General features: G+C 36.9%; 2 protein-coding genes across 2 annotated transcripts; both read right to left on the reverse strand.

The window, feature by feature from the left end:
• Positions 1-3,321: 3,321 nt before the first annotated feature.
• Positions 3,322-8,199, reverse strand: LOC102808595 (uncharacterized). The gene is made up of 2 exons (XM_006824492.3): positions 7,969-8,199; positions 3,322-4,842 (listed from the first exon to the last, which is right to left on the reverse strand). Exons 1-2 carry the CDS (start codon positions 8,197-8,199, stop codon positions 3,322-3,324), a joined length of 1,752 nt encoding a protein of 583 aa, XP_006824555.1.
• Positions 8,200-8,964: 765 nt separating this feature from the next.
• Positions 8,965-11,142, reverse strand: LOC102808483 (cell adhesion molecule 2-like). The gene has a single exon (XM_006824491.3). It carries the CDS (start codon positions 11,119-11,121, stop codon positions 10,240-10,242), a length of 882 nt encoding a protein of 293 aa, XP_006824554.1. The 5' UTR covers positions 11,122-11,142; the 3' UTR covers positions 8,965-10,239.
• Between the last annotated feature and the right edge of the window lie 3,367 nt (positions 11,143-14,509).

Genomic DNA, 14,509 nt, shown 5'->3' on the forward strand with positions numbered 1-14,509 from the left:
GACCTTTGATATAGTGTGCATAGCAATCCTATGTATGACCTAAGAAATTGTGTGCATAGCAATCCTGTGTATGACCTCTGATATAGTGTGCATAACAATCCTGTGTATGATATTGTGTGCATAGCAATCCTGTGTATGACCTTTGATTTAGTGTGCATAGCAATCTTGTGTATGACCTCTGATATAGTGTGCATAGCAATCCTGTGTGTGACCTTTGATATAGTTTGCATATCAATCCTGTGTATGACCTCTGATATAGTGTGCATAGAAATCCTGTGTATGACCTTTGATATAGTGTGCATAGCAATCCTGTGTATGACCTCTGATATAGTGTGCATAGCATTCCTGTGTATGACCTCTGATATAGTGTGCATAGCAATCCTGTGTATGACCTTCGGTATCGTGTGCATAGAAATCCTGTGTATGACCTTTGATATAGTGTGCATAGCAATCCTGTGTATGACCCCTGATATATATTGTACATAGCAATCCTGTGTATGACCTCTGATATAGTGTGCATAGCAATCCTGTGTATGACTTTTGATATAGTGTGCAAAGCAATCCTGTGTATGACTCCTGATATAGTGTGCATAGCAATCCTGTGTATGACCCCTGATATATATTGTACATAGCAATCCTGTGTATGACCTCTGATATAGTGTGCATAGCAATCCTGTGTATGACATTTGATAGTGTGCAAAGTAATCCTGTGTATGACATTTGATATAGTGTGCAAAGCAATCCTGTGTATGACCCCTGATATAGTGTGCATAGCAATCCTGTGTATAACCTTTGATATAGTGTGCATAGCAATCCTGTGTATGACCTTTGATATAGTGTGCATAACAATCCTGTGTTTTACTCCTGATATAGTGTGCATAGCAATCCTGTATATAACCCCAGATATAATGTACATAGCAGTCCTGTGTATGACCTTTGATATAGTGTGCAAAGCAATCCTGTGTATGACTCCTGATATAGTGTGCATAGCAATCCTGTGTATGACCTTTGATATAGTGTGCATATCAATCCTGTGTATGACCTTTGATATAGTGTGCATAGCAATCCTGTGTATGACCTTTGATATAGTGTGCATATCAATCCTGTGTATGACCTTTGATATAGTGTGCATAGCAATCCTGTGTATGACCTTTGATATAGTGTGCATAACAATCCTGTGTTTTACTCCTGATATAGTGTGCATAGCAATCCTGTATATAACCCCAGATATAATGTACATAGCAGTCCTGTGTATGACCTTTGATATAGTGTGCATAGCAATCCTGTGTATGACTCCTGATATAGTGTGCATAGCAATCCTGTGTATGACCTTTGATATAGTGTGCATAGCAATCCTGTGTATGACCTTTGATATAGTGTGCATAGCAATCCTGTGTATGACCTTTGATATACTGTGCATATCAATCCTGTGTATGACCTTTGATATAGTGTGCATAGCAATCCTGTATATAACCCCAAATATAATGTACATAGCAGTCCTGTGTATGACCTTTGATAGTGTGCAAAGCAATTCTGTGTATGACTCCTGATATAGTGTGCATATCAATCCTGTGTATGACCTTTGATATAGTGTGCATATCAATCCTGTGTATGACCTTTGATATAGTGTGCATAGCAATCCTGTGTTTGACCTCTGATATAGTGTACATAGCAATCCTGTGTATGACCCCTGATATAGTGTGCATAGCAATCCTGTGTTTGACCTCTGATATAGTGTACATAGCAATCCTGTGTATGACCCCTGATATAGTGTGCATAGCAATCCTGTGTTTGACCTCTGATATAGTGTACATAGCAATCCTGTGTATGACCCCTGATATAGTGTGCATAGCAATCTTGTGTTTGACCTCTGATATAGTGTACATAGCAATCCTGTGTATGGCCCCTGATATAGTGTGCATAGCAATCCTGTGTTTGACCTCTGATATAGTGTACATAGCAATCCTGTATATGACCCTAGATATTGTGAGCATAGCAATCCTGTGTATGACCCTAGATATAGTGTACATAGCAATCCTGTGTATGACCCCTGATATAGTGAGCATAGCAATCCTGTGTATGACCCCTGATATAGTGTGCATAACAATCCTGTGTATGACATTTGATATAGTGAGCATAGCAATCCTGTGTATGACCCCTGATATAGTGAGCATAGCAATCCTGTGTATGACATTTGATATAGTGTGCATAGCAATCCTGAAATTTATTCCTGGTCTATATTCATAGGAAACTTGTGTATGATAAAACTGATTTATTCACTCATATATCAAACCAATGTAAGCGATTCGCAGACATCGGTTCAGCCCATTAATACTTGCAAATGTTTTATATACGAAGTCTTATCATTCATCAGCTTAATAGCAATGAAACGAAAACGAATTGTTTTTGGTAAACCAAAAGATATTTTATTTAAACAAAAATACTTAGGACAACTTTTACAATTGTGTCTGGTCACCACTTCACTGAGATGTTTATATAAATAACACTCATTCTCTGAAACTCGTTAAGTCAAAGAATTGGAGTTGATAGACATTTTCAGAATTTGTTGCATAATTAATAACGTATGTGTGTTGTGGTCCGTTCTCTGCATTTTTGAATTCGAACACGCGCTGCGAGACGACCACCACGCTTTTAGTTACGAAGTTGAAAGCAGTATAATTCAGTATTAACCAGTGCGATTCAGTATACAGTATATCGTGAACATGATTTCCCGAACCATTACTCGTATTAACTTAATCGGGGGTTATTTGTTTTGAATGAGTTAATGATACTAACAATACATATTCAATAGTACCATTAGTGTTGGGTATTATTCATCCATCCGTCACAGGCTGGAAACACTGCCCTCGGTGTTGATATATCTAATTACTCTGTTTCCGTATTGTGTGTTTATTAGACAATACACATCTGAAAACCCGTATTTTGTAAGGCTTGCTTGACATAATTTGTATCCGTGTTGATATAGAGTACATACATCAAAGTCGATGGCACGACATTTTGCATGGAAGGGCGGAGATGTGCTCACCACTCCATCACGCATACTAATACATGGGTATACTCCCCCTTAAAAATAAATTTGAAATCTAGACTCTCTGAAACGCTATTTCCTGCATTTTGATGGGCAAATTTTGCTGACAAAAAGGGTTTCAGCTTGATTTTTTTTGAGGGGCGACCGCCCCCCTCTGACCCCTGTGTCACCGCCACTGTACATACCAGAATGTATTCTGCACATCGACAACCTGTTGTCGTCAAATCCTACATGGTTTTACGACGATAACATGTCAGTTTGCGGTGAGGAGGCTAATTACATAGCAGTGTCATATACATATGTAGCAGCATTCTGGATACAAACCCATTGTAAGATTTCATTGCATTTTGCTGGTTTTCATAATTCATGAATCGCAGACCTTTATGCAAATTTCCACACTGGCAGTTTTCAGACACGCTGAAAAAGTCTATGAGATGAATGGGTAATGAGCTCTTGTTACTATGGAGATAATCGCCAACAAAACGTTTTGTAATGTTATTTATTTTCTCGAGGCGTGGTTTTGCATGATAACTACATCTCGCGAGATCACTGCCATCTGGTGACGTGATCCACACTATCTGACCACTGTCTTTGACCAAAGTCTGGATTTTTTCAATAAAAGTTGGTAAGGCGTTTTCATATCCTACAAACACATCTTTATGCTTTGGGTGAAGGCGATCAAGTGGAGCCACTTCATGAACACCGGTTGAAGTAATCAGTAAATCTACTTTTCCGTGCTGCAAAAGGATATCGTGCAATTCACTTTCAGTGTGTTTATTGACGCAGTCAATCCCACATCCAAGCGGACTTGCCATCAAAATACTATAACCAACCATAGTGTGCTGCTTGTTGATCGAACGCCAGAATGTGGTCACTGATCGTCGCATTTCCATCTCCTGCTGTGTCATGTCCCAGGGAATGGGTAGTTTATTGTCTTTGTACATGTACAACTGAATTATTTCATTTGCTATTTCCTGTGTTATCGAATCTCCCACAACTAAAATTACTTTGTCCCGAAAACATTTGTTAAACTCCCCAGGGGTAAATATTTTATAATGACAGTCGTAGGGCGCCCATACGCGGCCAGAACTTGCTAGTACATCAATGTTGCCGTCGCAGACTTTACCATCACAGCCGTCTGGTGGCGTACTCACCCATCTCCCTGTAACATTTCCTGATTTACATAAAGGAGTGGAGTCGGATTTATAAAATGGACACGTACTATTGTCATTAACAATAAGAGGAACTGGCGTTTCAGCAATACCAGTGTCCACACAACGAGCACCTCTAGTGTTGATCATATCTCCATACATAACACGATGGGCATTTTCACCATGTACAAGTAATATTTCTAAATAGTAAACTCCCAGCTGTAAAGGTGGTATTAATAACTCAAATTTGTCCTTGCCGGCCCACCTGACTCTAACATTGTTAAACATTAGTGTATATGCCTTGGCGCCGGGGTAAAACTGTAAGTCTGGTCCTAACACCCGTGCTTGCATGTCCACCCAGGGTCGACATCGGACCATGGTGTTTTTTAAGCTCATACCGTATACATATAAAGTGGTTGGCTGGCACGCTGCCAAGTATATCTCATGGTGTCCGTCTTTCGTCAGAAACTGAACTGCTTCATTACTTAACATAAAATATTCAGGATATTCTTCCAATGAACAAAATTCATTGTTTTCGGTAAACCTTGTTACATCATTATCTACAATTGTCTCATTTGCATTGTATTCTGCCATAATTTTCAGTTCCTGAATATGATCATCAAATCCACCAATTAGTCGTTCCTGGAATAGCGAACAAACAAACAGTGTAAATTATAGTGGGAACTACAGTACAGAGAGGGCGATCTGGCCAAACAATTTCTCATCGGAAGGAATTGGATTATGTTAGGGACGACGTCAAAAGATCGATGTCGGATAAAAAAAACTTATTTGCTTTAGTTTGGGGGTGAGGGTTTTGACCTCAAATAGTTTCCATCCTACAAAAACGATTTTATTTTTTAATGAAGTCAAAAACAATCCTGAAGTATTTGCAGTTCGTTTTTTTCTATTTATTTATTTATTTATTGCTTCCCTTTTGTAACAGGGGCTCACTATGTAAACTAGGAGCTGCACCAAAAAAAAAAATACATTTCACTCAAAGACTAATGAAAAAAAAAAACTTTTGATAGACAAAAAGAAATTAAGTTACATGAACTAAGATAACAAAATATAACAACAACAAAAAAAAACATCTAAAAGTAGCAACAACAACAAAAAATAAGAAAACTAAAATATAAGAAGTACACTGGAAAAATATTAAATATTATCTGTATACCTCTTTCTACTGTCCATGGCATCAACTAAGAATTTTTTTGTAAAAGTATCAATTTCGTCACACAGGACTGAATTATACTGCCTTGTACTGTCACCCAGGATTAAACATAGCACTTCTTTGTTTGCTATGAAGTCTTTATGTAAATTTATATCATTTTTGTTACATAGGAGCATTTCAATCCCTTCCATTAGAGTTTTTCTCTGTGCTGAGAAACATTCACAATGTAATATGAAATGCTCCAGTGTTTCAGGTTCCTTTTTGCAACATGGACAGATACAATCATTATTATCCAAGTTTGCCCATTTCCTTTTCTCATATGCCAAACCAAGAGTGCAGGATCTTGCCTTGAAGTTTAATTGGGTGCCCTTGAAGTTGGATAAAGAATTTAAATATTTCTCACAATATTTTAAATTTGTTTTAAATTTTCTATAATGAACGAGACTTGATTTCTCTGCCATTTTTTGTTTCCATTGAATCTCGTCACTTTTTACAATCAAATTTTTAATATTTCTTTCAGTGAATTGACTTTTGTTTATCTTTATATTTCTTTCTATATCTTCAATGCTATTTAGCCATGGCCAGGTCTTAATCAGATTATTCTCTTTAACTGCTGTTAGTTTATTAAAAATAATGTTTGACCATCTGGTTGATTCCATTAAACACAATCTCTTGTAATAATTCAGTTTTAATAAACTGACTCTACTTTTCATAGTTATCCACCCCAGGTCCCCTAGAACGGCTTCATTTGCTGTGTATCGACATGCTCCTAAAATAAACTTTCCCACTGTACGTTGAATTCTTTCTAATTTTTCCATATCTGTTGAACTAAATATTAGTAACTCACAGGCATACTCTAAGGCAGGTCTAATAATGTGGTTCCACAGGGATATACCATAATCTACTCTATTTACATTGCCATGGTTACCAAGAATTGATTTCATAATGGGGAATAACTTGTTAAACTTTTCAGACATTTTTGTACATTGTGTATGATCTGACAAGTTACGTGTAATCCAATAACCCACATATTTATACTCAGAAGCTTCTTTTATCTTTGAGTTCCCAATCTGCCAATCTTTGTTTTTGTTAACTTTCTTGTTAATGATCAACACGTTTGACTTTTCCTCATTAATTGTCATCTTCCATAGCTTGCAGAAATGGTTTCTATCCAATCATGGACAGAAATAACAGAAAATGAAAAAAAAAAAAAACATCGAAGACGAGAAAATGGTTTGGTCCGAGTGTAAATATGTGTGTCAAATGAGGTGCATTTGTAAAATCTGTTTACATCCACCCGACAACCAACTGCTATGCCATACTATTGTCCGATTATCCATTTGTATTTAATGGCGAATATAGTCTGGCGCCATGTCCAATATTTATCAATTAAGTTTCAGTGGGGGTGAGGGGGTTTTGAAAAAAACTAAAGGAATTAAGTGTTTTATCCGACATCGATCTTTTGACGTCGTCCCTTACCAGCAGACCACTTCAATACCTATGAATGTAAAGTAATTCACCCCCAACAAAAAACAAAAACAAAAGCTTAATTATGCTGAATGCATTATTTACTCAATTTAGATATAATTTGCTCCAATAGTTTCTCGAATGTGAAATTTGGCAACGATTGATGTCAATCATTAAAGTCTTACCATTTACTTTCTGTCGCCATAGAATGGTCTATTATATCACCGTAGTGCAACCGTCCACCAGGCTCGGCCAAAATATTGAGGAGGTTAAAAACACGATTTTGCATTGACGGTTAGAGGGAGTCAGAATTATTAAAGGGGCACCTTCCAGTTAAGCCTAATTTCACAACAAATTTACTTTCTGGATTAAAATGACAATGGATAACAAAAGATAGATTAACATTGTAAACAACATAAACAATAGTGTCCCATGATTCTTTGTTGCAATCCATGGGATTGGGCGGTTCCCCTTTAATTCAATGGGTGCATTTACGGGTAAAGGGCGAGGTCAGAACAACAAACACATGTACGTTGTTTAGAATACTCCTGCATCCCTTCGAATTAGTCAAAAATTCTACATCAGTGAATTAGTGTACACTTTAGTATTGACCCTGAGGGCTGACGCGATCTTTGCCTATGACTCATTAACACCGAGTGTCAGGAAAACACCTCCACTAGCACGCACACACACGCACACACACACACACACACACACACACACACACACACACACACGCACACACACACACACACCACACGCACGCACACACACACACACACAAATGACAGCCACGTGTACAAACCAGTGGTTTCGTTTTTTAATGTTCTTATATTTGGATTGGGTCGGTTTTGAATGCATATTATAGCAAAGCAGCAGTCTCGCTCACTATCAGGCAAGAACTTGACACATTTGACTGCCCTCAAACTTATTTCTTCTCCCCACAAGACAAGAAATTAAACTGCGGTGTAAAGTCTATTTTGCAAACAAAAAAATGCAAAAACGAAATGCACGCGCCTTTATTTCCGGTGCGTTCACAGTCGATTTAGATGGAATCATATCGCCTATCCTATTTTTTTTTTATTTGTGTGAATTACTACGGTGGTGCCCTATTGAAAAATATATCATACCTGCGGGTCCGGTTGCCGTGGTAACTTTCCCATGTTACTGTTATGAGTCTCTGTTTGGAACGTCTGTGGCAATACTACCTTATCAGAACGCATTCTTCGACTTGTAGGTATATATGCTGCTATCATTATTAGTACTATGGTACATATCGCTATGAACTTAGTGACGTTACTTCCCATAATGCACCAGTGTTTGATCCTATACAACACTGTTTGATTCTGATCAGCCTCCATGATGTCACATCTATCAAAACGTAAATTAAAATTAAATCATGGACTTTATAGGATTTATACAACTGAGACAATCTTCAATAATTGTTTTGTTTGAACCTGGTTAGATCTTCTGTAGATTTAGTTTGAATTGATTACCTTCTGATAACAACAAAACATTTTTGTACACCAATTATTATAAGAAATGGGTAAGCTGATGTTTTTAAAATGTCATTTTTACGGATTATATCCTTCTTTTTTATACTCTATGATTTGAATGAATCATCACCTTCTGGGTGCCATCAAATCAATGTGATAGAGGGCGCTATACATTGACATTCAAGTTAATTATAAACTCAAAACATCATGATCGTCACAATGTTTGAAGGCTACGCATATATTCACTTCTTGATAATGTTCAATTTGAAATAAGAATTCAATCAGTCTGAACGTCTATTTCACATATAACATTTGTTATATTAAGCCACGTGACTAGACTCTAATCGATATAAGATGATTCCGATGCCCGCCATACCGCCACAGTCCCTGTATACAACCTACAACTGCCAGCGATACACGTACCTGTGATCGTTATAACGTTGGAATATCTACGTCTCATCCAATTAGGCGTTTGTGACAGACTTACAAACTAATCCATAGGTTCCATATATACACTTAGTTGTGGTACCGATCACGTCGAGTACGAAGGTGAGAAAATATCTGGTCAAATATTAACCTGAAAACCAGTCACATGACCACGTGTAGAGACAAACATGGAGGTCAACGATACATAGTAGTAGTAATGTTTATTGATAACGTATTCATGTATTAGGATATTGATGTTAATACAATATAGGTAAAACACACAAAATATATGATTCATAGTTGAAATAAAAAAAAATAATGCAAATGCATGAATTAAATATTACAAATGCATTTTTTGCTTTTTTACCCCTCCTCACAATGAGACAGATAGTACTATATTTTTAAAACTATCTGTTCTAATAGTAAAATAATTTCTTTAAAATGTTCTTTATATCCAATTTGACCATTTACACAGGGGGGCATGTGCTCTGATACGCAGTTTAGTCAAGACTGACATATGAATGATGTTGCTTGTAACTTCATGGTATCATGTTTTAATAATTGTATATTACAGAGTATATTGAAATGTTTCACAGTCGGTTGATTTGTTTCAAAGGTGTGTGCACTTTCTGTTCAATTCGAATATGCAGTGAAGCAATATAATAGCTCCAACGATATGCACCAAACTGTGGAAATGAACACTGGTACTTACCACAGTCACGGACCATAAAATGAGTGCGGAAATTTCAATTATCAGTATATTTTGATAGCAGGCAGATGTGTATTTTATCGGGAACTCGAGATTTGAAGATTGTTTTTTCGACCTATTTGAAATATTATGTGAACATTTCTGAATAGGTCAATTTAAAAAATCAAATTTATCATCCATATGTTTTTGAGATCCGGGAGATAACTGATTTGACAATATCTATAGGTAAAATTCAAGGATTGGAAATCCGAATTCGGAACTGGAATCAAGGTACAAATCGGTGTTTACAATAGTCGCACCGCGTCGTGTTTGATGTGGGACTCATAGCGACGAATACAACACGGGTAAAATACATTGTTTATTTCCGACGACACATGTGGGGGTAGGGTGCATTAAAATCACTGTTCTCCTATAAAATAATCGAACTGTATATCGCGGGTTTCACTGATTTAGAATTGAAACTAAATTGAAAGAAGGTGGGGTAATTTCCAGTGATCTGGCAAAACGTGAAGCGATCTAAAACACCTACAACCCACCCACCCACCGACACAGATACCGGACCGGGTATCATCAGGGTGATCAGTGTGTTCATACTGTAAATAAATGAAAATACGGAACTACTTGAATTTTATGACGTCGTAATTGAGAAATCTGTTAATTGCCTCCACTGAAGCAAGTCTTTGTACTATTATTTTATAATTCAAAAATGCTATTGTCTTTTTAAATATACTAGCATACTTCGTAATTGACCATGGCAATATTTGTAAGCGTTACAGAGTATAAAATGCAGTGTGTGTGGTGGCTGTGAAACATGACGTAAATAATACAATACTGTTCATAATAGATGTAAAACAAGCTGTACTGTAACCGGTATTGACATGAGTGCCTTCTGTCTCTTCAGGCTTCGTGGTGATGGTAACGTGATGTAACAAGGTTGTAGTTGTTTTTTGTGGGGTTGTGGTTATGGTTGAAGGACTCGGAGGTGGCGGTGGTAGAATCAGGACCTGTGTCCGCGTTGTGCCCTTTGTGTTCACAGCTTTACAGGTTATTTCGACAGCATAGTCACTTTCCATGATGTTTTTAATCTGTAGCAGAATTCCTCCATCAGTCATTGTCGAAGAGGAATATCGATCACTGTCAGGAACTGTTAGGGATCCATCGAAGTTCCATTGTTGTAAGAAGCTCAGGCTGGGGCTACCATGTGCGTAACATATGAAAACAGCCATGTTACCTGTAGCGATCACCAAACTTGGTGGATTGACTGTAACAATAGGCGAATAACGAACTCTGATTGCTTGTTGAAGTGAACATGAACGTGGCTGTGTTAGTTCCGGGTGGGTTAGAGTGCATTCGTACATGGCGTTGTCGTCTTCCGATGTTAGCTCCCAGCTGATATCGCTTTGTGCCGTCTTTAACCGCGAATCTTCGGTATACTGCGAGGCGACGACGACACCATTCCTTCGCCACGTAAGACTAGGGAAAGGATCACCTCCACGAGACAGGCACGACACTATCGCAGGATCGCCGATTTGGTTTGGTCTTGAATCAAAGTTGATTCCACCAGTGAGACATGCCGGTGAAGTTTCGCGTGGAGGAGTTGCCAAGACACACTTAGTTAACATCAATATGATAACACAGTACACATGCGACATAGTTGCTGAGAAGAAAAAACTTGTGACGACTTAAAATACAACCTGATTTCTTCCACTGGTATGAGGATGTCTTTAATGAGATCCACTGGAACGCGGAACTACAGTGACTCAGTTCAGACGTCGGTAGTTGTAAAGATTAGCACGACATGTAAAGACTATTGTTAACTCACAATAGTCTCCTGTATGTGAATGCTTATACGTATGCTCAAAGAAGTCTTCCCGAGATGCTAGTTTGCCCAGTGAAATCTGATCTTTAGAAACACCGTTTCTATAACAACCATACACTCGGTCAATGGTTGTCTATGATACAGAGAATAGGCGTACAGTAAGCCTAAAACTGATAAAACACATCCCTGATTCCTAAGTAGTAACACATAAGGCGGCAGTGAACAGTGAAAAATACACGCCTTTACACACCAACAGGTCACCTATAATGAGAACAATATTAGCGTATTACGTGCATACATGCATCGTGGCTATACTAATAATACTAAAATTGGGATTTGAGTTTCAATAAGTTTATAATTATTTAATGTTCCTAATATAATGATGTCTCGTATGTCAATAGCTGCAACACATGTCTGCTGTGTACAATGTACTTATTTATTGTTGCGAAACTAAATGTTTTACTTAACCAAATTTATACATTGTCTAAAATGTCTGAGAAGATCACAGAAAAGTTGCCCATGAAAAATATACATTAATATATAATATATCAAATATTGTGAACATTTTGAGCACAAGCTTTCTTGTTACGTCACAAAGACGTATATCTTATCATTGACATTGGTGTTATGATAGTCTGAATACACAGACAGTGACCCTGGTAATAGTCCTAATGACGTCACTGTCAATATGGCAATGATTTAACTCAAATCCATTTTGTTATACAAACTGTAAATGATTATTTATTTTTTGTAAATTTTTCAAAATAAAATTTATGTCACTCTACTAGGAAAGTGACTGTGGTATTATATTATGTACACGTCGTCAAACATGATCAAAATACTGTATATATATTGTATAAGCTAATGTAAGTACATTGTCGTCTAATGTGTCTTGTTAATAGTTGGCAACAATCTTATTTTTATTCGCTGGCAAATGCAGAACGAAAAAAACAAAAGTTATTCCTTTTTTAAAGACGACGTCGATGACATGCCCAGATTTATCTTCCCCGGGGGTCACTAATGGAAACCTACAAACGATTAAATTGGGCAATTTAAACTAGTGTGTTTTACTTGTAAATTTGTTTCTTTTTAGAGATCTAGTCTCCCGGACCGTAATTTTTACCAAAAGTAATACATGTGGTCCACCGGGGCCTCAATTTATAATTAAGATTTAATAACAAAATGGTATTTGACACAAATCCAAAATAAATGAGTTTCATAAAGTTTTCAAGTGAGAAATGAAAATAAAATATGAAAACATCGGTAATTTCTACTATTTACTAAAATAATGACATAATCATCAACTTTAGTTGAAATATTCAAGTATGAAATTTCAGACTTCAAATGCATCATGTATTATATCAAATGAAAATCATTTAATGTAGAATTCAATTCTGAAATGAAATCATGGATCACTAGAGCGTATTTGTGAGATGCTGTCATATTAGTTATAATAATGTTTAAATGTTTTTAAATTGTTCGTGCTTGTATTGAAACTCTAAGGCAAATATGTTTATAAATTTATATTCATTTTAAACAACAATATGACCAATAAAACGGTATTTGAGCCGAATGTTACCAATGTTGGACTCAATATGGTTTATCCAATGCATAACCACTGTATCCAATTATATTACCAATTCTAAACCAAAAGTGATAGACCCTGTTTACAAACAAGCGTCTACCCATGAACCTTTGCGTTTTTAGGTGTGTTGTTATCGTCGCTTGGGACTCAATTCCCGCGCGTGAGCAGGTGACGACCCTCCCGCTTTGATTCAATTATGGCCAATATTGGAGCAATTGTGACCGAGATTAGACTAAATGTGAACAATAATAGACCATGTATGACCAATCCTAATTCAATGTGACCAATCGTGAGCTAAACATGGCCAACTCTATACACAATCAAAGTGTTCAATACTCAATCATGGATCTAACATGACCAATCCAAGACTAATACTATATCAAATTTGTCCAATACTAGATTAAATGAATGGGCACCATACATCGAGCGTAATTAACGCCAAAATTAAGACGTGTATTTTGAAGTTAGGACATTGGGTTCTTAAGTTAAGACGTGAATTTTGAAGTTAGGACATTAGGGTCGTAATTAAGACGTGCATTTTGAAGTTAGGACATTAGGATCGTAAGTTAAGACGAGCATTTTGAAGTTAGGACATTAGGGTCGTAAGTTAAGACGTGCATTTTGAAGTTAGGACATTAGGATCGTAAGTTAAGACGAGCATTTTGAAGTTAGGACATTAGGGTCGTAAGTTAAGACGTGCATTTTGAAGTTAGGACATTAGGGTCGTAAGTTAAGACGTGCATTTTGAAGTTAGGACATTAGGGTCGTAAGTTAAGACGTGCATTTTGAAGTTAGGACATTAGGTTCTTAAGTTAAGACGTGCATTTTGAAGTTAGGACATTAAGGTCGTAAGTTAAGACGTGCATTTTGAAGTTAGGACATTAGGTTCTTAAGTTAAGACGTGCATTTTGAAGTAAGGACATTAGGGTCGTAAGTTAAGACGTGCATTTTGAAGTTAGGACATTAGGGTCGTAAGTTAAGACGTGCATTTTGAAGTTAGGACATTAGGTTCTTAAGTTAAGACGTGTATTTTGAAGTTAGGACATTAGGGTCGTAAGTTAAGACGTGCATTTTGAAGTTAGGACATTAGGGTCGTAAGTTAAGACGTGCATTTTGAAGTTAGGACATTAGGTTCTTAAGTTAAGACGTGCATTTTGAAGTTAAGACATTAGGGTCGTAAGTTAAGACGTGCATTTTGAAGTTAGAACATTAGGATCGTAAGTTAAGACGTGCATTTTGAAGTTAGGACATTAGGGTCGTAAGTTAAGACGTGCATTTTGAAGTTAGGACATTAGGGTCGTAAGTTAAGACGTGCATTTTGAAGTTAGGACATTAGGGTCGTAGGTTAAGACGTGCAGTTTGAAGTTAGGACATTAGGTTCTTAAGTTAAGACGTGCATTTTGAAGTTAGGACATTAGGGTCGTAAGTTAAGACGTGCATTTTGAAGTTAGGACATTAGGGTCGTAAGTTAAGACGTGCATTTTGAAGTTAGGACATTAGGATCGTAAGTTAAGACGTGCATTTTGAAGTTATGACATTAGAGTCGTAAGTTAAGACGTGCATTTTGAAGTTATGACATTAGGGTCGTAAGTTAAGACGTGCATTTTGAAGTTAGGACATTAGGGTCGTAAGTTAA

Source organism: Saccoglossus kowalevskii, chromosome 13 (genome assembly GCF_978046115.1).
Source record: "Saccoglossus kowalevskii chromosome 13, keSacKowa6.1, whole genome shotgun sequence".
NCBI classification, from domain to species: domain Eukaryota; kingdom Metazoa; phylum Hemichordata; class Enteropneusta; family Harrimaniidae; genus Saccoglossus; species Saccoglossus kowalevskii.

What these genes read in the sequence shown, in the direction of transcription:
- LOC102808483 (XM_006824491.3), bottom strand. Translation starts at nt 11,121, where the DNA reads ATGTCGCATGTGTACTGTGTTATCATATTGATGTTAACTAAGTGTGTC.
- LOC102808595 (XM_006824492.3), bottom strand. Translation starts at nt 8,199, where the DNA reads ATGGAGGCTGATCAGAATCAAACAGTGTTGTATAGGATCAAACACTGG. An exon ending in CACGGCAACCGGACCCGCAG is followed by an intron (nt 4,843 to 7,968) that starts GTATGATATATT and finishes TCGCTATTCCAG; the next exon opens with GAACGACTAATTGGTGGATT.